This window comes from Molossus molossus, unplaced genomic scaffold (assembly GCF_014108415.1).
Source record: "Molossus molossus isolate mMolMol1 unplaced genomic scaffold, mMolMol1.p scaffold_m16_p_7, whole genome shotgun sequence".
Taxonomy (NCBI): domain Eukaryota; kingdom Metazoa; phylum Chordata; class Mammalia; order Chiroptera; family Molossidae; genus Molossus; species Molossus molossus.
In genome coordinates this window covers 96,126,818-96,151,258 of record NW_023425401.1, presented here as the reverse complement: position 1 = coordinate 96,151,258, position 24,441 = coordinate 96,126,818, and the positions used below count along the sequence as shown (strand labels likewise).

Here is a 24,441-nt window from a genome sequence, read left to right as displayed (position 1 = left end):
ATAATAGAAAAAGACAGCAAGATAAGAAAGCATCAAAATATCATTTATGAAATTATTGAGAACCTGCTATGAAATGACACAGTATTAATTTTCAGACAAAAAAAAGGAAGTAGTCTTCATTCCAAAGAGCTAATGAGCCAGCTGACTGGGACTTTAAGCGACAGGTGGGGAGGCTTGGGGGTGACGAACAAAGGCTCTGTACAGGCCTAGAAAAGATGCCTAGATCGGCTCTGTTTGCAATAGATCCACGCTGGTTCAAAGGTCGATGAATCAAGGCTTGAGATGGATAAAACCATGACTTGTTGTGACAAACAGAAAAGGCACAAGTCAAAGAAATACCTCAGGGTTGCAAATGAACTCCTAAAGAAAATGCAGGGCAGAATGAACTTCAGCCTTCTGGTTAGCTCGGCTGTCTTAGCACTTTGACGCCAACGGTAGCAGAGTCTCCATCTTACACCACCCTTAGGAATAGAAGCAAACTATAGCTCTTCCAATGGAGAGGAGAGGATGACCTTGAAAAAGTCACTCCACTATGCTACTATTTCCAATCCAAGTGAAGCCTTGCTTTGAACGAGGTAGCACACTTCACAGGGAAGTGATAGTCACCTGAAGAACCAAGACACACAGACGGAAGCCTGATCAGTGAGGGAGATATCAGGATGAACAAAGGCTAAGAGGGAATACAGACAGAGCTGGGCTCGAACTGAGTTCTAGGTTTCTACTCTGGTTTGCTCGTAGGACCTGCCTTGCCATGTAACGTGCCTCTCAGATGCCTTCCTAATGATAATATACTTAGTTGTGAAAAGTCACAAGAATAGTCGCTTAAAATCATTCTTTTAAAAATATCTCTCTTCAATAGTAAAGACAATAAACACTGAAATGAGACCCAATTCAAAGCCTAGCTCTACCACTTACCAGACGAGAGCCTGGACGGTGTTGGCATCAGAGCGTGGGAATACAAATACCCAGTGTTGTGCAGGTTGGAGGAAATCATGTATTTAATAATGGCCCAGGTCTTTAGCATAAGTGAAGATAAGTAAAGTTTCCTGAAGTAACACCAGTATTTCCTGACGTTTAATTCCATGGTTGAACATCAAAACAGCAAGAGAGCGTGTTCAACACGGACCACAGAACCCATTCTCCTAGAGCCTCTCACTCAGCAGGTCTGGGACAGACCCCAGAATCCGCACTTCTAACCAGTTCCCAAGTGCTGCTGCTGCTGCTGGTCTGGGGACCACCCTTGGAACCACCAGCCTGCTTAAAGCCATTCCAGATGCCACTGTCTACTCTGAGAAATTTTCATGAAAAGACAAAGGAATGATAATGGGGAAAAAAAGAGAAACATCTGTAACAAATATAAATTTTTTTTTTAAAAAAAGAGAGACAAAGGAATGAAACACCTTTAGAAAGAGTCCAAAAAGGTTAACTTTTTTTTTTAATCATTTTTCATGTATATATGCAATAAAGGGGGGGGGGGGGAGCATTTGCTGAGTTGGGAGCAAAACAACCCCTAAAGAGAACATTTTGTTTGCCTTCCCCCATCTCCTGGGACTTTTTTCATAAAATGTTAGCACAGGTTTATACTTTACAAATCCCAAGTGATTCATGTCAGATTAAATCCCCACAGAAATGTAGGCAAAATGAACAGATGCCTTTTTCCTTCCTAAATACTGTGTGTGTGTGTAATATATATATTTATAGAGAGAGAATTTGCACTTCTAACCAGTTCCCAAGTGATCCTGATGATGCTAGTCTGGGGATCACTTGGTTTGTTTAGTTTTACTTAAGCAGTAAACTGCCTCCAGAGTCACAAAGAGGCTAAGTAGAAACAGTCTCTGACCATTCAGAACAACCACAGTTCTGGGATCCTATTCACCTGCTCCTTTAAAACTGTGAATTGCTCATACCCTGTCCGATCCCAGTTGGCCATGGTTGAAGAAAGATATGGTAGGTATAAAACTAAGAGCATCACAGATACAAACGATGAGCGTTTTCCCAAGCTGTCTCCAGGTTTCCATTTTTAAAGAAAAGAACGTGGTTCTTTATTGCAAGTACTTTCCCATCTCTCTAGTCCTCTCATTAATGATCCCAGAAGAATAACAACATATCTACATACATATTGAAATGGTGTTTATATGAATATAGAGGAAAATTATAAATACTTTATAGGAAAAATATAAAAGTGCTTTCTGTAAAGTGAGCACTACAAATGTCTCTATTTCACTTTAGGAATCTAACCTTTACCCTTTCACAAGTAAATGGATTTTTCATCATGTCCAATTGCTACTAGGTAAGAAAATAAGCGAAAGTACTGCTATTTGACCAGCAGCAATAATATAAAGACTGAGGAAAAATGATACTAATTACCACAGATTAGCTGGGCATCCTCACATTGAGGCTCTCAGAAGTGATTTACTACCATACACAGACTCAATTACCACCATTTTAATTCCATGTTCTTGTAGTTCTTTTCCCCCTTATAACTTTGCTGGTCTTTAAAAAGGACACTGTCAGGCACTTTGGGTAGGATCTTTTATGCTACATTTGTAACATTCTCTTGAAGCTTGAAATTAGAATTTCTTTCCCCTACCAATTTAGTCCCTTCCCATTTGGCAAACATCTTTTTTGATTCTTGCATCTCTAATGAAGCTGAAAATTAATATGACTTTTTTGTTTAATTCTTTCATTATGCAAAAGAGTCACCAATGATGTTAGTAAGGTCCTTTGTATAGCAGACCAGGAGCTGTAATGAAAGCCCTACATTCCGATAGCACCTCCTCTCCCAGAGGACCATGAGGACCACAGTACACTTCTAGCCGCACCCAGGGAAACACCTGCACCCCGCCCACGGGAGATGCCTGCTCCGACTGAACAGCAGTCACTCAGAAGAGTTACAGAATAGAAGCTCTGGTGATCCTGAAAAAAGACAACACTTGTGAAAGGTAATTATACACAAAAGATAACCCCAAAAGAAGTGTATTTCATTTACAGTAAGTACAGTTCACTCACAGGAAGATATGAAGAAAACCTCTTTTAATAAGGAGAAGAAAATAAAAATGAAACATCAAAATGTAAAATCCTTTTCTTCCCCCAAAGAACTAAGGACAATTTTGGATAGTTTTATGTTAACTTAACTTCTATCAAGCTTTTCATCATTCTCCCAAATCTACTGTCACACCTACAATAAAAATGATGGCAGCGAGTGAGCAAGAGTTATCTGGTAACAATACTGTGATGATCTCGATTATTAACGGTTTCTCTTGCCGACATCATTTCATGCCCCTTATCTGGAACCCTGAGCTAATCTGCCCTGACCAACAGAAAGCCTGGGATGACTTAACTGCTGTCCAGCAGAAGAGAAAGCAGGATGAGCTGGTCTCCTGGGAACCAGCAAACCTTCACAGTATTATGATTCCTTTTAAATCTACAAAGTTCATCACGTTTACAAGGCATTTAAAATTCTATCTTAAATCAACCAATCAATAGCTATGTTTTGGGTATCTACTACTCATTCACTCAGGAAATATTTATTAGGTGCAGAATGCACAGAAGAAGCTGTGCAAGTTCCGGGGTGGGGGAACCACAATTAATGAATAATAGTCCCTTCTCTTAAAGGGTTTAAAGACTAGTTCTCAAAAGAATTAAAAACTGAAGGTGAGAAAGCACTGTGAGAAACGTAAATGGTCCTCTGGAGGACTTTTATCTGACTGAAAAGGAAGATGCAGATTCTGGAGAGGAAGAAAAATATAACTACGAGATATGTCAAATGCATAATAAAACCAAAAAGTGCATCGCATTCTTGAAAGGAAATGACCAATGAATGCTTCACAGATGAGATAATGCGGGGCAGACTGGAGCGCTTCAGGGATGGTATTCAGGCCCAAGGGGCTAAGGCCTGAGGTACAAACAGAAGTGCTGGTGTGAGAAAGGACAGAGTCATACTTAGTATGAGGACAGAGAGAGAGAGACTAATTTAATTGAAACACAGCATTTCTATAGAAAAAAGAGTAAAGGTAAGTGTGGAGAAACAGGCTTTGTCTAAATTGTGGAGGTATCTGAGTGCCAAGCCAAGAAAACAGTCAGATCCCACAAACTAGTGTATTACAGGGAAACACAGACCATTTGTAATGCACCTAAAATTTAGTTTGAATTTCCAATTCACTCCGTTGATTACACAGTGATGCTACCACGAAGACTGGCCCGCCCATCAGTATCACACCATAGGGAGCTAGAATGTTCTTCAGGACCTGAAATTATCCCCTTCCTACTGGATACAGGAAGAGTCTACAGTCACCTCGCCTGCTGAGTATCCTTTTGCCTTAAAGTAAAATCTGGTAGGAGGGGGATGGGGCTGACATTATACCCTGCAGCCCTTCTATTCCCAAAGCACCACAGGGAGGCCAGCTTGCAACCCTGTTGGGTTATTATGTGCTTTGAAGAAAACCCAACCCCATACACACCAGCCCACTCTATCAAATTTACCCACCTTCTGTAAGGAACCCTACTGACCCTACTAGTGCTGCATTCCAAACAGAAGGGAATAATTCTATAGAATCGGGGCAGGGGTGGGGGCGCCAGGTCAACCCCAGGGCAATGAAGCTCCTCTTTAGCCTATGGCAATCAGCGGAGCATCTGAAATGTGTCTGGGTGGAGAAAAACAAGAGATGCTATTTCTTTCTGATCACAGCAGGTGAAGAGATCATCAACAAGAGCCCAGAATCAGAGAAGAAAGAAATGAAAAAGCCTACAGGGATATTCAGTCTATTTTCCTACTGATACACATTCAATTCTGTCAGGATCAAATGCCCGACGAAATTCAGCTTCATTTTCCTAGGGGACTATCCTATGATCCAATAGGTCTTACGGTAGAAATATTCTCTGACATTCAGTTTACATTCTGCACTAAATTTCTTCTTTCTGTACTTACCCATACTATTGTGGAAAGTAAATAGTTTCTTAATTTCATATTTGAATTTTTAAAAATTACTGTAAGGCCTCAACCCATTGTTCCCAAATTTAACAATTGCTTTGAACTTCCAATCAAAAGCACCTGACCTACATTATCAATTATTATTTTGTATTCCTTTCCCCAGTATAGCAGGCATTGCCATACTTGTTGATCCCTTGATAAAAACACAATTGACCAATGACACACTTTAAAGAAATAGAACAAAAAATCACCAGATTTGTATGGAACCACAAAAAAACCCAAATAGCTAAAGCAATCCTGAGAAAAAAGAACAAAGCTGGAGGAAATATACTACCTGACTACAAATTATACTAAAGAGCAATGACAATCAAAACAGCATGGTATTGGCAGAAAAACTGACATACAGACCAGTGGAACAGAATTCAGAGCCAGAAATAAAACAATACATACATGAGGAAATAATTTTTTATAAAGGAGCCAAAAACATACAATGGAGAAAAGAAAGCCTTTTCAATAAATGTTTGGAAAATTAGAAACCCACATGCAAAAGAATGAAACTAGACTGCAGTTTGTCCCCATGTACAAAAATAAATTCAAAATGGATCAAAGACCTAAATATAAGATCTGAAACAATAAATTACATAGAAGAAAACATACGTACTAAACTTATGGACCTTGGTCTTAGAGAAGATTTTATGACTTTGATCCCAAAGGCAAGGGAAGTAAAGGCAAAAATAAATGAATGAAACTATATCAAACTAAAAAGCTTCTGCACAGCAAACAAAACCAACAAGAAAACAAAAAGGCAACCAACTGAATGGAAGAAGGTATTTGCAAACAACAGCTCTGACAAAGGGTTAATATCCAAAATATATAAAGAACTCATACAACTCAACACCAAACAATCCAATTAGAAAATGGGCAGAGAGGGCCTGAATAGTCCCTTCTCCCAAGAAAACATACAAACAGCCAACAGATACATAAAAAGATGCTCAACTTCACTAGCTATGAGGGAAATACAAATCAAAACTACAATGAGATACCACCTCCCACCTCTCAGAATGGCTATTAACAACAAGACAAGTAATTACAAGTGTTGGAGAGGTTGTGGAGGAAAAGGAGCCTTCACCCACTGCTGGTGGGAATGTGAACTGGTACAGCCACTGCAGGAAATGGTATGGAGGGTCCTCAAAAAATTAAGAACTGAGTTCCATATGACCCAGCAATCCCTTTTCTGGATATCTACCCAAAAAATTTGAAAACATTTATTCGCAAAGACAGATGCACCCCTATGTCCACTGCAGCATTATTCACGGTGGCCAAGACACGGAAACAACTAAAATGTCCTTCGACAGATGACTGAACAAAGAAGAGTGGTGAATATACACAATGCAATACACTCAGCCATAAGGAAAGAGGAAATACAGCCATTAGCAACATTTCCATCACGGCAAAGTTATACTGGATAGTGCTAACTTGATCTTGTGTGGACACTGAAAATATCATGCTAAGTGAAATAAGTCAGTCAGAAAAAGCTAAGAACCATATGATTTCACTCATATTGGGATATAAAACTGAAACTCATAGACAAAGACAGCAGTATGGTGGTTACCAGAGAGAAGTAACCCTGGCGGGGGAGGGGGAATGAGGAGGGTAGCAAAGAGTAAAGGGGGCCAAATATATGGTAACAGGGATGATTTGACTTTGGGTGGTAGGTACAGATCATGTATCACAGAAATGCACACTTGAAAGCTTTATAATCCTATTAACCAATGTCACCCCAATAAATTTAATAAAAAAAAAAGAAAAACAAACAAACCATAGTTGACAATAAGCAAGTACTTGCTTGGTTTTGCTTTGGGTCCCTTCTGAATATCTGCAGTCTGTGAAAATGCTTGACTAACCCGCCGATCTGCTCCTTATCAAACCAATGCCAACTCCTGCGGGGTCCTAACTCTCTGCCAAGTGACTACCTTCAGAGTGACGACATTTCTCCAGTATCGTCCTGTCTTGGAATAGGTTAACATCTCTTTGCTGTCCATGCTCCTTCCTAAACATGCCAGCTTTCCCAAAAAGCACCCCAACCTGCCTCCTCTGGAGCCCTCAATCCCTCCAGATGCACTGCCTGCTTGTGCCCCATCTGTCTGTCCATCACTCCAGGCCCGCGTGTCCCGCACCCCGGGCAGCACCCCAGAAGGCGCCTCGCCGGAGCTGGGGAGACGGCGAGGATCAGCCCCGCTCCAGGGTGAGATGCTGTTTTGTGTGGCGCAGCCAAAAATAGTGCTGGCCTTTTTCACGGCCATATCACGCTGCTCACACAGAGCTGACGTGCTGTCATTTGTCAGCCCCGTGAGACTGGCTGTGTCGTGCTGCGTTTTCGTCATCTGTTGTGTGTGTTCACTTGGCGGCAGCTTTTATCTTCCTGAGATGGAATCATATCTAAAGCGGTGAATGCCATTGTCACTGTTCACTTCAGATTTTCCAAATCCTTCAGAACATTTAGGTCCTTAATCAGAAAGGTCCATGCACTCAGGAGTGTCACAAACATTTTGGCAACACCAAAAATACTTCCCGGAAGCCCAGAACTACTAAAAAAGAAAAAAAAAATTATATAGCACCTCTGAATGCTATATAATTTGCTATATAATCTTGAGGATAATCAAATTTAAAATATTCTGAAGACAATTCCCCTGTGAAAAAAATGCCCATCACCTTTTTTCAATGCTTGATTGCACTACAGGCATGGTTTGAAAGCAAACATTTATTTTGTCCAACGTCTACAAGTAGGCAAAGGTATTCATAAAACATACATGGCTACATAGGATGCTGTTAAGAGCTTGAGAACTCTGAATAACACATTTTCTTAAGATCCTTCAAGTTAGGAAGAACCTTTTTTTTAAAGGCTCTATACAATTATTATGGTTTCCCATCAACCACATTCACTGGAGTTCTGACGGATATGAGAATGAACAAACAGGAGAGGATATTGAAAACTTGGGGTGCCCATTCTCACTAACCAGTTCTCAGCGATGTAGGTCAGGCTGGATAATCCAGGGAATAAGAGGAAAATAAATATCAAATCGTCTCGTAGATCAAGCCAAGCTCTTTCCTTATGGCTGGCCCAGCAGACCTTTGTCCCCTTCCAGACCCGTTAATACAGGCTTTTATTTCCTCTTCAAGCTGTCTGTCCACGTCCCCTCAGTCGCAGGGCTGGGGACTGTCCGGCCTGCAGGCCCTCTAAGGCCCGCGAAATCAACACCAGCTGACATCACACGCCTCACCAAATGAGCCTGACTGAATATAGCCGGCTAATTTCTCAGCCGATAATTTTGCACGGCTCTCTAATGATGTAATAACTATCCAAGTGGCCCTTGGCAGAACAAAGGTTCCTCACCCCTGCAGGAATCACCAGCTTCTGAAGGGCCCCACCCTTGACCTGAACAACATTTGGTCCTGCTCAAAAATCTGCTAGCACATCACCCACACGGATGAAAAACTTCAAAAGCAAACAAAGTAGGCAAACTGTGGCATCACTATGAGGAACTCCAATCTCCAGGGCCTGTACACCACGCTCCCCACAGCACCTATGGACAGCTGACTGAGCTGATGAACTACTTAAGGAAAACGCTTCTCTTTTACATGCGTGAGCTTCTGAGCAGATCCATTTGTACAGCTCTAGCGATTATCCCCAGACAGACAGACAATCCCTAAATTTCTGTCTCCTGCCCTGACCTCTTACCTAGCCTCCTGGCCCGATCTCTAGCTGCTTATAACAAAACTCTACAGGGATATTCTGCCAATACCTCAAATTTAACTATCTTCCTGATCCTAATTCCCAACCACCAAGCTCAAAACTTCACCCTGACTTATGGCTCTCCATTTCTTAGTCAAAAGGTTTCTAAAATTCCTTTTCATTATCCCTGCCCTAGTCCTCTTGAATTGATTGAACTTGGCTTCTTTTTGTTCTCTTCATCCATGTTCTCCTGCACCAACTCATTGTGCACACTGCTGCCAGGAAATCACCCTGAAAACATCACCTTCACCATTTCACTCCTCTGTCAAAGAAGTATAATACCTACCATCATGTATGAAGTAATCATGCCCCCCCCCCAAACAACTTAAACCTGACTAAGCCTCTAAATCCAAGTAATAAACAGCAGTGACTCCACAAGGAAGCAATCAACAAAAGCCAGGATGTAGGAAAAAAACAAAAAAAAATAGAGATGAAGGGGAATTTATAGATTAAGAAATTTATCAATCAAACTGTAATATTTAAACTCTACTTGGATCCTATACAAACAAACTGTAAAAAATATACAATCATGTCCTCGCCAGTGTGGTTCGATGGTCAGAGCATCAGCCCACACACCAAAGGGTTGTGGGTTCGATTCCCAGTCAAGAGCATGTAGCTGGGTTGCAAGTTTGATCCCTGACCCCAGTCAGGGTGTGTACAGGAGGCAATCAATTAATGTCTCTCTCTTATATCGATGTTTCTCCCTCTCCCTCTCCCTCTCCCTCTCTGTCCCTCTCTGTCTCCCCCCCTCTCTCCTTCCCTCTCTTCCTTCATTCTCTCTAAAAATCAATGTAAAAAATATCTCTGGGTGAGGTTTCAATACACACACACACACACACACAAATCACAACATATGAGACAACTGGAAATGTGAACACTGACTGGATATTTCATAATAAGGAAATTACATTTTAGGTACAATTGTGTTTTTTAAAAGAGTCCTTTATCTTTTAGAGATTCATATTGAAATATAGATGAAACAATACAATTGTTATAATTTTTTCAAAATAAGGGAAAGGGAAAAGGATAGGGGCAAAAATGAAAGAACATGACCATAAACTGAGTCCCTGGAACTGCTGCAGTTGTGGAGTGAGCCCACGGGGGTCCCTCACGCATCTACGTCTCCCTGAACAAGTCTGAACGTCTCTGTAATAAAAACAAAACAAAGAGCAACAGCCCACTGCCTGAAGGAGGAAATCCAAACCTCTCAATCTCTTATTCAAAGATCGCCCTGTCACTCAAAATTATTCAATCTTATTTTTTGGTTAACACTTTCTAAGAAAACAAGCCAACCAAACAACCACCAAGTCTCCATTCCCTCCAGCTGTATAGAATACTGTTCACATGATGTGTGCAACAATACCCATGTTAAAATGTGCCAGGTTCTCCTCTGTGCATGCACTCTGCTGCTGAACCCATCCCGACCTCCCCTGCAACTGTGTTCATGCTGAATTTTCCATGGGACCCAAAACTGCTCTGGATTGTTCCTGGGTTTATATTTTTGTCTTAACACCCTCAAGGTTAAAAAAGAAAGGAATATGTTTTTCCCCTCAGTTAAAAATAAATAAATTAGTATAAATTTAGAAAACCCATTTAGTAATAAACAGAGGTGGAGGAAAGAGCAAATAAGAAAACCCCATTTCCTAATAACTGAATAATCATAAACATTCTTATATAATTGTTTCCAGTCCAAGAAAAACTTGGATGAAATAATGCAATTGTCAATGTTCGCAACTATTAAAGTCAAAAATAGGAATAACCTGTTTTCTGTCTTTGGGCTCCTGCCCTAAGTAAAGTTCACCAACATCTGCAAATGGAGATCAGTTACAATACTGTCATTCCGTTTTCTCTTCCTTCTTAAGTGTGTGCGTATTACAGTATTTCCCATTTTCATGGAGTTTCACCTTGCTAAATTATTTGCTATATATCATAGAAACCGAAAATCTTCCTAAACATGCTAGAGTGATATATTTTCAAAATTAAACTATATTCACTTTTTGTAAATTTTTCACATCCCTTAAGACTGCCTTTAACACTCCTGGTGTTAATAAGAACAAACCTCTACTATTTGCCAAGTCTAGCTCTTAACCGGATTGTGCATTAGAATCAGATGGAGTCCTACTGAAGGGAACTCCCTAGATAAGGGGTCCATAGGTAATTTAATTGTACACCCCTGTTTTAAGATAACAGACATGACAATACTAAGTTACCATGACTAGCAGAACAGAATCCGGAAGACTTCATCAACCAGATTATACACATATTTGAAACAGAGCAAATCATGGGACTCATTAGGTCCCAGTGCACATCTCTGACCTCTACATCGTCTCTAACCTCTGCGTGGGTGCTTCCTGCCACCTCCTAACCATGGCAACTGGGCCCGGCACAACAAGGCAGAGCATCCGAAAATTCTTTTCAATATCTCTTTCATCAGCAGAACTCATTCGAATAATGCAGATCTTATAGGCTAATATAAAAAGAAATTCTGTAACAGCAGGTTCTCTACATCACCTCTCACCTCCAAAGGTTTAAGGTCAAGGGCATAAAATATTAATATCCTGCTGTTTAACTTCCAACTCAATTTTTACATTAAGCTTTGCATACTCACATGAAACACATATCAGTGATGTCCCTCGGTTCTATATTCCAACTTGACTTTACTCCAGAACAAGAACATAGCAATGCAAACCACAGTCACTAGAATGCAGTCCTCGCTGGAGTGACAAGTGGGAACAGATGCACACCCTCAAAGGAAGAGCAATCATCAGAGCTTCTTTGTGCTTCCTGCCGACACCATTTCATAAAAGCAATACATACACAGGAAAACTGAACTACTTCTTCAAACAGGGAAGGGGAGGAGGGAGACAAAGCAGGAAGAAAGGGATGGAGGGAGTGGGAGAGCGAGGCCCGATGACCACTAGAATAGCTGTGAGTACCAAAATATTCAGAACGTTCAGATGATCGCATCTGAACTACTGCAATAACATAAGGGAAATAACCTTAATTTTAATTGCAAAGGCTTAAACCAATTTTAGTTCATTTATCAAAATCTTTGACATTTTAGAACTGGAAAAGCCAAATCTCTATTCTGTGACTCCTATTCTTTTAAACTTGAAATCCTCAATCTTCATAAATTGTAAATATGTACAGGTGGCAATAAACTGCTATACAAACACTTAGTAAATTGCCTAGTAAGACATATACTTCAACACAAAGCCCTCATTTAAAAAATATGTGAACCACAATCATTTCATCTAAATGAATTAACTAAAAAGAATATCACACACACAAAAGAATATCACAGATTTTCTTAGGTTAAATATCAAGATTCCAAAGTGTAACCCAAAGTCAGCTTGTAAACCATTGACTTAAAAATTTATAAGAAAGCTAGGGCAAGCTGAGGTCTACATTTGACTCTTTGGTGATAAAAACATGATTTAAAACTCTTATCTCCATTTCTCCAGCTCTAAAATGAGACAATATGATATGATAAGAATGAATGGTCAGAGGATTAATAAAATGTAGAAAGTATTGTAGCGCTTGAGCCTAACGTTGACAGACCAAGTATCGTCACCTAAGAATTTTCATCAACTCACCTGAACAAAGCAGTTTCATGAAAGACCTGTATTTTCCTAAGTGCATCTTGAATGATCTTTGTTGTATTTAATATAATCAAACTGGTCAAATTTGCTGAGCCTGGTAATCACTTAAATATTCTCTAACCAATTAAGAATAAGCAGGCAATCATGAAATGGTAACCTTTACCCTGTGACAAAAACCCAACAATAACAATCTCATACCAGTGTCTGATCTGGTGCTTTCTTCTATTGAAGCAAACTGCAAACCCCACAGCTCTGTGGCGCAGTAAAGACTGTCGTCAAGTCTTTGCCACTCTTCCCAACCAAATGGTCTCTATTTGAATCAGGCTGCCCTTCTGACCAACAGAATGTGGCCGATGTGACATTCACCTTTGTCTGTTAGAATGTCTTCCTATTAGAAGCCAGCTTCCTGCAAGAAGTTCAGCTACCCTGAGACCACCACGCCGCAGAGCCTATGCTGAGAGAGACCTTATGGAGAAGCCTGCTTGGATCCTCTCAGCCTGCTCAGTCCTGAGGTGAAACAGCCGCGGAAATGTCCCAGTCGATGCCACATGAAACAGAAGCACCGCCTAGCGGACCCCTGGTGGGTTCCTCACTCACAAAAGGGCAGACAAATGAAGCCACGAAGTTTCTGAGTAATTAGGTAGCAGCAACAGATAATCAAACCCCAAGAACATCACTGTGTTTGAGAATTTAGGCATAGTCCCACATGACTTCCACAATCAGGAAGGTGTAGAAATGTTTATGAAGTATTACTGATCCAGGAAAATGTAATGATTGTCACTCCAAAATCTTCTCAGGGAGGAAAGGCAAAGTCAGTGAAGCAATGTCAACTGTTTTTGTATCGCTCAGATCATACATGATACTCCCTACCTCACATTCTTTCACCTGTCATCATTAATCACCACCACCTATCATGGCCTCCTGGTTCCTAGCAACCCCCTTGTGTTGGCCCAGCTGCACCAAATCTCAGGAAGCAACAGCCTTCAGAAAGACACCTAAATCATCAGAAGCAGTATGAGTCTGAGGGGCACTTCGCTTTTAATGGTCCACCCTCTGAAGTCTCAAAGAAGTAAGTTTTGGAGGTAGTAAACCGAAAGGAAGACCTGTGATTTCTACCCCTGGATCCTCCAGAGTCTAGACCAAGATCTAACCAGGCCCAAGCAGACTCTTCCTTGGTCACCGGGAATGTAAGGAGAGCAGACTTTCACCACATCTTCCTATGCTGGGCTAACGGCCGCCAAGCTACTGTTGTCTAGGTTTGGCCCACGATCCCCTCGGGTTCACTGGGCCTTAGACTCCCGAGCACTCTGACCTGTGCATCTGCTCCATCTGCGCTGGGAGCCAGCGGGTCTCGGCTGCCCATCAGTTCCTGCCTCCAGCACTGGTGGTGAACATCAAACAACACAGAGACAGTCCTGAAGCCACCGAAGCCAAGTCCAATTCTGAGGAAGAGTTTGACTCTAACTTGAAATGTGACTGTTTGTTGAGCAGCATACCACCCGCTGACAAGGTAGAGCAAAAATTCTAGGAGCAGGGCACCTTTCTGGAGACCCAGTGACCTGACTGACAACAAGATTTTATTACTTTTTCAAATATATATTTTTTATTGATTTTTTTTAGAGAAAAAAGAAGGGAGAGATGGAAACATCAATGTGAGAGAGAAGCATTGATCAGCTGCCTCCTGCACGCCCCCTCCTGGGGATTGAGCCCACAACCCGGACACATGCCCCAACTGAGAATTGAACTGGGACCTCTCAGTCCATGGGACAACACTCATCCACTGAGCCACACCAGCCAGGCTGACAACAGCACTCTAATATGCCACCCAAAAGGCAGACCATCAAAAAGCTGTAAAGGCTAAGAAATGAGAAAAACTATTTCTGCAACAGCACCCTCACAAGTTACGAAATGGGGGAGGGGGTACGTAAAGGCATGGGGTCCTCAGCTAGTCAAAATAGCAAATGAAACAAAGCCTAAGAACAACCCAGTCTCAGAGCTGGATTCGAAGTAGAAATTGTGTCTGTCTCCTTGAAAAGTGCCCTCCAGGCCATGGATCAGTAGCAGTAAGATGTGTTTATTTTCTTACCTGACAGCAAACTTCAAGTTCTCTGCCTGAGGTTAATTTTATCACTATTTAAACATTTACGTGGCAGTTAACAAAAGTAAAATGATTTTACATTCTGTCTCCGCTAATCTCCGGAAAAAGAGATCAAGGCATGGAGAAGGCAAAGCGACTAGTTCTGGGAACCCCTCCTGCCTCTGCAGACCCTGCTCAGCACCCCAGGGGGGACGCCTTTGAGCCTACGACGCCTAAATGGTCAGTCTGTTTTGAAAAGAGATATGAAAACAATGATTTTTTTTCAGAATCGCAAAACCTGAAGGATGAGTTTGCTCAAAGTGATCCTCTAATTTCCTGTTTTGCAGAGTCCCGCAATAAATGGAACACTGTGCTCCTCGGTCTCGTACACTTGAAAATGTGCAGCCAACAGTGTGACAGGCATGTCACCAAGTAGGTGACATTTTGGAAGGTGCTGCTGCTGCTCAGAGGGGGAAAAACGTGTATTTGTATGAACACAGTTTCAGGAGTGTGAGACTGAAAAGGGAGTGCAACGGTGTGTGGTCACAGGGCTGACAACTCTGAAGCCCTGCTGCTGTGACACTGCAGCCGCGTCTCCTCACTACGCTGTCCCCAGACACAAACATGCCGAGACAAATGAGCCTTCCAAACACAGTATGGATTCTGCCTGCCAGGGAGAAGCCCAGGATCCAGTGGAGAAAAACTGCTGCAGTCTTCCTAAGAGCAAACATTATTGTCTTTTGCAAGATTCAATAAGCAAAAAAAAAAAAAAAAATTCAATTTTTCAGCAAGAAATAGTTGCCATTCAAGGAAACACTGAAATGCAAACTCTCCACACCTGTACCTCATGCGTCACATGGTCCCATCACCTTCACTCCCCTGGTGCAGCCTAAGCACTGGTGTCTCCCGTTCTTCTCAATGACTGTTCTCCCAGGATGTTTTAGCCTCAAGACCATTCCACCAACAAGTATAAGAAAACTAAATTGGCTCTATGCACAAAACTATACGTGGAAACTGAAACCAAAAATATTCATTTCTTTTACTATTCTAAGCTCTCCACTGAGCAGATGGCCCCTGAGCCCCTACTCACGCCAGAACGCTCACACTGCCCTCACAGGAACACACACTCTACTGCAGCTCCCCCTCCCTCACCAGTGAGCTTCCTCCCTCTATTTTCTTCTTTATTCCCCAATGCCCAGCACAGAGACGGCCCCACTAAGTGAACACTAAACCGTCATTAAAATATTTGTCATACTGGAATTCAGGCTGACAGGCTGACTGCATGGTTTTACAAATCTTCTGAAAGACTCCAGAGAAGGCTTACAAATCCCTTTCTCTCTTCTTTGTATCCGTTTACCACGCCCCAGGAAAGCCTGTCTTGTTTATTTCACTAATAACAATGCCTCAAGTGATATAATCCACAGACTCTACTGCCTACAAGACGGTTCCCCGGCTGCGTCCCCAGCCTCTCCACTCAGTTCCCACTGCTGCCCCGTGACTCCTCCTCCACGGCCTCACACCCAGCGCAATCCTGACAGGTCCAGTGCACCTACACAAAGGTCCCCACACGTCAGCACGCACACAAATGACCTGAAAGCTTGTTAAAAGCCAGACTGTGCCACCCTCCCCAAGTTTTTTGGGTTTTTTTAGGGGGTATGTGCCCCTAGCGGAACCGAACCCGGGACTCTCTGGCCCGCAGGCCAACACTCCAGCCGCTGAGCCAAACCGACCAGGGCCCAAGTTTCTGATTTGCCAAGTCTGAAGCACTTTTAACTTGTTCCCAGGTGACGCTGATACTATGGGTCTAGGAAACATAATTTGAGCACCACAGACTCAAAACAGTGGTTTCTAATTACAGGATCCTAAACAAATATATTGCAATCACTTTAGGAACTAAAAGAATAACAAAAAAACAGAATCTGATCTCTAGATAAATCTAATGTATACCCACCCGGCTTCAGAAACCATTAGTCTAAAGATACTAAAACACAAAACTCTTAGATGACTCTAGGCCTTCCACAAACTATACCCGGATCTACCGATCCAAACTCATCTTCTGGTCCACAACCATTCTTCTTCCTAATCACGCCTGAACAGCCTTGAACACTCACTCCTTTGAGCCAATTACAATACCATCTTATTTGTCCTTTGCCTATTAGGAGTACCATTCTCCCATCTTTTCTCCCTCCGTGAACCCTCTCAGGATCAGCCCATCATCAACCTTAAAAACCTTTCTTCGTCCATTCGACATGCCCCAGATATATAACATATTTTACCAACTTACAGTTTTTATATTCAGCAACATTAGTTCATGTATGTGTCTGTATCACTGCACAGCCAGTTTATTGATGGGTGTATAGCCTAATATTACTCAGTAATCTGTAACCTGAAAGAATTCAGGGGGAACTGGAAAGTATAGAAACCTAAAAACAACTTACAAGTTGTCAAATAATTTTTATTGCATAATAACTTAAAATAGTTAGATGAATCTCTTATTCTAAAAGGCTTTATTCTCAAATCTGTACATTAATAATAAAGATGAGTAGAAAAAAATAGTTAAGAACAAATCAACCACAGATTAACTCAAATCATGACTAAGGTCACTGTTCTAAAACATGTTTGGGAAAAAAAATTGGGACAGAAAAAGTAGCCAGAAAAGAGGGGGCGAAAAACAGAAAAAGAGGAAGAACACTGCCATACCTTGACCTCAAGCCAATTAAACACAGCACAAGAAATGAAGTGTTATTGCTGTGTTAGACTTCTCGGCTTGTATTATTAGCTAAGTTTTCGTTTCATGCTCTTTATCTGTCAAATAGCTGATGCTAATGGTACATGTGTGCGCTACCTGAATCAGCAACAGCAATGCCAAGGGTGCGCTTTAGGCACCAGAAGCTACTGAGAGGGAGAACTCCCAGGTGATACCTTTTCAGTGCCTTAAACACCTTGGGGGCGAGGTGGTAGTGAATAGAAAAATGACTGCTAGTGAATATAGGTTTCTTTTTAGGCTAATGAAAATGTTCTAAAATCCTATCATGTATTTTAATTCCATAAACATATTAAAAATCAGTGAAACCTATTTTTTAGTGATAGGATCTCCAAATCACTCTATAAAACCACATGTGTGAAAAGTATAACTCATTTAATAACATATTTTAATCATTTTCACATTTCAAGTTGATGTCTGATAAAACTAAGTTCTTCAGTTTATTGTAAATATTTTTAATATGAGCTAATGGGTTTTGTTTTCCAAAATGTAGGAATCATTTACATTTGACAAATCCAAAGTAGGTAAAGCTAAGTAAGGCATAATATCTTACTTTGTTCATAACCATAACTAATCTTAATGATAGTATTATACATAGGATCCCACAAGAGTTAAGCATTGTTTTCAACTTAGAACATTAGTCTTAGTGAGTCAAATACCAGATCATAAAAACTTACTCAAAGTATTTTGTAACCTTGTGAGAGTAGGATTACCTACTTTATAACATACTACTGCATTCAGGTTGTAAATGCCATAAGTACTATGATATAAATAATTCCATTTAATATTATAAATTCAAATAGTGTCTAATGTTTCCATGATACAAATTATTTTCACTAGTATTTCATAACACATTTCTTTCCATTTGTCTATTTTTAATCTATCTATAATTTATATTTAAATTGTATGTCTCGCCCAAAATGAGAAATTTTTATTAAAAATGGAGATATGGTCTTCAAAATGCCATTGTTAACAAAGGTAAAGAAAGGCTATGGAAATGTTCGAGCTTAAATCAAACTAAGGAGACATGAAGAGTAAATGCAGTATCTAACCCTAGACTGGACTGTCTACTGAGGGACCAAAAAAAAAAAAGCTGAAATAAGCCAGAGGAGAAAGACAAGAACTATATGATTACACTTATATGTGGAATCTAATGAACAAAATAAACTAACAAACAAAACCAAAACAGACTCATAGATACAGAGAACAGACTGAGAGCTGTCAAAGGGGAAGGGGGTTGGAGGGCTGAGTGAAAAAGGTGAAGGGTTAAGGAAAAAAAAATCCAAACAACACACACACACACACACACCACAGACACAAACGACAGTTTGGTGATCACCAGAGGGAAAGAGGGGTGGAGAGAGGCGGAAGAGAGTAAAGGGGTAGAAAATGGTGACGGAAGGAAAGCTGACTTGGGGTTGTGAACACACAATACAATATACAGGTGATGTATTATACAATGATACACTTGAAACCCATATAATTTTATTAACCAATGTCACCCTAATAAATTTAAATAAAAACTGCCAAGCAGATCATTACTGTGGGTCAACTGATAAAACTATAATACAGACAGATTCGACAACTTACAGTCAAATTGTTCAAAAGAAAAATATTTGTATGTGTATGTATATATCCACATATCTACATATGAACATACACAAAACAATTGATAATGTAACAAAATGTTAACAGTTGAATTTGAATAAAAAGGTATATGGATGCCCATTATACTATCCCCATATAATGTTTGTAAAAGTTTGAAATTATTTAAAAATTAAAAAGTAATAATGTAACATAAAATATATTCCATAAATAGCATGGTTGAGTATTATTTTTTGTTGTGATTGTTGGTCTTATTGTTTTTAAACCAGTATGACAAATTCTGCTTTTTTTAATTGTTTTTTTCTTTTTTATCCTCACCCGAGGACATTTTTTTGCATTTATCTTCAGCGGGAGAAAGAGAGGAAGGGAGAGAGAAAGAGAGAGAAGCACTGATGTGAGAGAGACATATCGAGTGGTTGCCACCTGCATGACCCCAACCAGGGCGAGGGACAAACTGCAACTGAGGTACGTGCCCTTAGCGAAAATCGAACCCGGGACTCTCTGGTCTGCGGGCCGACATTCTAACCGCTGAGCCAAACCAGCCAGGACTAACTGCTTTTTCAGAGAAAGAGGAAGGGAGAGAGAAACAGAAACATTAATGTGAGAGAGAAACATCAATCAGCTGCCTCCTGCAGACTCCCTACTGCGGATCGAGCCCACAAAACCTGACATGTGTCCTGACTGGGAATCGAACCAGGATCTCTCAGTCTGTGGGACAATGCTCAATCCACTGAGCCACGCCGGCCTGGCGCAAACTCTGCCTTTTAATTGAAGTGGTTAGTACATTTACATTTAATATAATTATTTATATGGTTGGTATATGTCTAACATCTTGCTATTTATTTTCTATTCATCCTATCTTTGTTTTGTTCTTTGTCTGTCTTTCCTTTATTCTCTATTCTTCCTCTCCTGCTTTCTTTGGGATTAATCAAATATGTATTCACTATTCAATTTTATCCCTTTTACTAACTTTTTACCTATACATCTATTTTACAATTTTAGTTTTGCTTTAGGGCTTAAAATACGCATTCTGAACTTAACACAATTTACTTTAAGCATCATACCTCAGATTAGCAAACTTCAGACTAGCAAACCAAGATATAAAATGTTAAATAACCAACTTCTAAACAATAAAAATATTTTATTCACTACACAGATATTCACCAAGTACCTACTACAGGCATATAGTAATTGACAGAATGGGGAAAAGAACTCAGGGAATATAGTTGTAACCCATATTCTTTCTACTAAGCCATCAATAAAGCACACAAATTTAATCCAAAAAAATGTCTAATGAATGAATAACCAAGTTAATCATTCAATCCACCAGGAACATGTCTATACTGTCAAAAATAACTACAATTTTCCATCATGATTTATTTATTCCTGCAATACTATTTACTATGCAAGTAATTTCATTCCTACACAGTTACATTTTTCAATTCCCTACATATTCTTAATTTTTTTCATATTAGTAAGTACTGTTCAACTAAGACATTTCTATTTAACAATGTCAAATTTGTTTCAGCTGACTCTTAATTGTATTTCTAATTTTCATCTGGACAAATCAAATATGTTTTCCTAGCATATAGAAAGAAAATACAATTTCTAAATACCATCTCTGCAGCATCATACCAAACAGTAATATTACTCCTCCAGTCTTAACCAAGTCAATCAAAATGATACATTTATACTAAGATATTTATTCTCATCTCAAAAGAAGCTCTTGACCTGTCATTTACCCCAATAAAAGCAAGAGTTAACTGTAGGAAAATGGTAATAAAATTAAGCTACATATATGTTTATAAAATAGTGTTTAAGAACATTTTAATATTGATCACCTTGATATATAACTAATTCCAGTGAAATACAGTACCTTACAACAGAAACCCAAACACTGTACATCCTTGATTGCTAGGTACTGGGCATTTCCTTCTACTTTTCAAGTCTGGTTAAAGGAGTTTGTTAAAAGGTCTTCTTGCCCTGGCCGGTTTGGCTCAGTAGTTAAGAGTGTTGGCCCACAGACCAAAGAGTTGGAGGTTCAATTCCAGTCGAGGGCATGTACCTCGGTTGAGGTGGGTCCCGGCCCTGGTTGGGGTCATGCGGGAAGTAATCAATGAATGTGTCTCTCTCAGTCAATGTTTCTCCGCCCCCCCCCCCCACCAACCCCCCGCCCGATCTGAAGATAAATGGAAAAATTTCCTTCGGTGAGGATTTAAAAAATAAAAAAAGTCTTCTGAAGATGACAGACATTCATGAGGTCAGCAGCATCACCTTTACACAGAAACATTCCTTTCTCCCTCTGTTCATGATGAAGGGAATACTTTAGGCTGCTGATTTTTTTTTTTTCTTTATTGATTTTAGAGAGAGGAAGGGAGAGGGAGAGACAGACAGAAACATCGATGAAGAGAGAACATCGATTGGTCACCTCCTGCACGCCCCTCACTGGGGATCTGGCCCACAACCTGGGCATGTGCCCTGACCGGGAATTGAACTGGCGACCTCCAGGTGCATGGGTTGACGCTCAACCACTGAGCCACATCGGCCGGGTGCAGGCTGCTGATTTTGTGGTGTTGTTCCAACCTGTTACTCTGACAACATGGGTCCTTTGTCAAAAGGTCTCACCTGGAGGACATCTTGGATCTTCACCCACACGTCTGCCATGTCGTACAATTTGACATCTTCCTGCTGAGGCAGTGGAGTCACGACAGTGTCCTGCAGGTATCCCAGGACCACAGAGTGTGCGGTGGCTACAGCATTAAACTTGTCAAACAGCAACTCCAGCAGTTCTAGAAGTAACCTAGCCAAGAAATCAAGAGAAGTAACATTAGCACATATATCCAAAGGTGATTTATACTGGATGCAAGAAAACCACCATAAATAGCACATTAGATTTCAACAGGTTTGATTTCAAACAGTTACATGATCTCAGAAACTTCTGAAAACGTACCTAGGCCTCAGTTCCCTCTATTATAAAACAGAAATGATGTAAGGATTTAAAAAGCAACTGCAAAGTCCCTAAACCAGCAGTAGCAGCTCAATAAACATGTTTCCCTTTTAACATACTTTAGTGATTACAACAGCACTGCTCTGTATTCTTATAAACAGTTTCTCCAAGGAATTCGGGCAATTGTTCAGCCAGTTCAGATGTCACACAGAGTATGCTATTCCTTAGCAATAAATTGGGCACCTTGGGAAGGATACAAATCCTTTCAGTCATGGAAAGCTGTGCTACCATTCAAATGCATGGTGTAAGCTGCCTGAAAAAAACATATACACCTGCCAAGCAATCTGACTTTCACCACAGGGAGCAGCTTAGTCATCCGCATTATCTCATTTTTCATGGTGAGAAATGCTGGACACATATTATTACATCAATTTTATATACTCAAGGACACAAAATGAGGTTGCAAGGCAGCTGGGCCTAGAACAAAAGTTGATTTCCACGTCAGTGCCTTCAGCCGCCTACCTCTCACCTCGGTTCTGGAGCAGACGTCTGTTCAGAGAAGGTTGCGGGCTCTACGGCCTGGAGGCAAAGGGGTTTCTCTGCCACTGAGACTGACATTTCACTGACTGCCTCGGCTGGGAATCCTCTTTCCTCCTCCGAATTTGTATTTTATCCCACTTTTAAGGTACGGAACCACGTGTGGCTCCCATGTGTGACTCCACCAATGTGGGTCATACTTATTCATACATAGACGGACATTCTACCTGCCTTCTCCAGTACTAGCTTTCAGGGTGGGAACTGCTGTATACATCTCTGTGTACTTAGCAGCCCTCGGAACAGTGATGAGCAAATGGTGCTGAATTTAATGTGTACACCGTGAATGAGTACAGGAAATTTTGGCATGTGACTTTTATTGTATATTGTGGCTCTCAGTTCATGGTTCCTAAATAGATTTATAAACCAAACTGAAAAGGAGAAAAGGAAAGCAAAAGAGCTTGTCAGTAGTGTCAATGAATAAGATCTTATTACCATAAATAAGAGGCTATGACTAGCATCTCATCAAACATATAGCATAGTATTTATTCCTCTCGCTTCCTTACTGCCCAGTTATTATAATTAATGTGCCAATGTGAAGTCCAATAACGGTCTTATGATAAAACCCTAACATCAATTTGACATTTTAATTTAGATGAAACAGAATCGATAAAAATGTATGTACGGCTCCCAATCGAGAATATACACAATACAGAATTTACACATTGCACTGGTAAATAAAAGCCCTCCTTCCTTTAGAATGGTGATTTTTACAATCTTTTAAAGGTCAATTCATATATATACACACATATACCTAAAAGAATTCTTTCTCATCTGTGATACTGCAGAGCTACTCAAATATCAGCAGAGAAAGGGACAAAGTACAGAAGATGTGTGTAACAGCCAAGACAGTTAACTCAGTGTAAGGAAGTAATCAGGATGAAACTGTCATCTGGCATCACACAGAATAGAGACTCGACTAAGTGACGGTCCCACTTTCCAAATACGGATTATGCTGACTATGTAGCCCGTGGTTCCCAAATATCAATCCAAAGACCATAATGTATTTTGCAGTGATGTGTAGCAAAATAAGAAAAATAGAACCCTATATCGACTTTTCACAAAGGTAAATATATTTAGTTTGATATTCTGTGAACCCTCTTGACCGGAAAATCTGGTATTTTCTCTCATGATGGCAGTTAGGTCACCAAATGTCCCTAGTTGACAAAATTAAAACTTAATAACTTTATGTTATATTCCAAGATTCTTTTTTTTTTTTTTATCCTCACCCGAGGACATTTTTCCTTTTTTTGTTCAGATAGAGTGGGAGGGAGAGAGACAGAGAAACATCGACGTGAAAGAGACACATCGAGTGGCTGCCACCCGCACGATCAACCAGGGCTGGGGACAAACTTCAACCAAGGTACGTGCCCTTAGCAGGAACCGAACACGGGTCTCTCTGGACCGCGGGCCGATGCTCCAACCGCTGGGCCAAATCAGCCAGGGCGTATTCCAAGATTCTTTAAAATCAGACTGATCCTTAACATTCAGAAGCCGGGAGCGCACTGGCATCCAACTTCCCTATGGCATGAAGTTCTCAGTATTGGCCTGTAAACCAGCAATGAAGCAAGAAAACACTGATGAGAAGGGGCTCCTCCGAATGGAAGGGTATTGCTGCCTGGTTATCTCCAGGGCCCCCAAGTTCATGACTGCACACCTTGGTTGCCACTCAAGGACAAGACCAACTCAGCAACCAGCACTATGTATAAAAGAGACCTAGCAGGGAACTGAGGTGTCAGATGAGATCCATGGTTTCTGCTAACGTCCCAGAAACAGCAATCCCCTGATACAACGCTGAGACTGCCTGCTCTGTCACTCCTGGGGGTCAAGGCCACCACAGACCATCACAGCACAGGAAACACTGCACGGGGAAGGATGAAGGGAGAAGAGACAGGTCAGAAGAGGGGAGATTCCACTGCATGTCTACTGACTCCAAAACATCCAGCCATTTCAAAGACAGAAACCTCTCTTTCACCTTAGCATCACACCAGCTTGGCAATAATAATAAAACCCGCAGCTCCGATATCAAAATTAACAACTGTTGTGCTACAAATGATACCATCGAGAATGTAAAAAGACAACCCACAAAATGGGAGAAAATATTTGCAAATCACATATCTGATAAAGGA

At 40.7% G+C, this 24,441-nt stretch overlaps 1 protein-coding gene across 22 annotated transcripts in view; it reads right to left on the bottom strand.

The window, feature by feature from the left end:
• EXOC4 (exocyst complex component 4) overlaps window positions 1-24,441 on the bottom strand; it is a 761,664-nt gene that overhangs the window by 631,384 nt on the left and 105,839 nt on the right. For all 22 annotated transcript variants that reach the window (XM_036247077.1, XM_036247080.1, XM_036247079.1 and 19 more), the window contains exon 7: window positions 21,397-21,571. In XM_036247077.1, coding sequence (XP_036102970.1) covers window positions 21,397-21,571 — 175 coding nt within the window. The remainder of the gene's footprint in view (window positions 1-21,396; window positions 21,572-24,441) is intronic.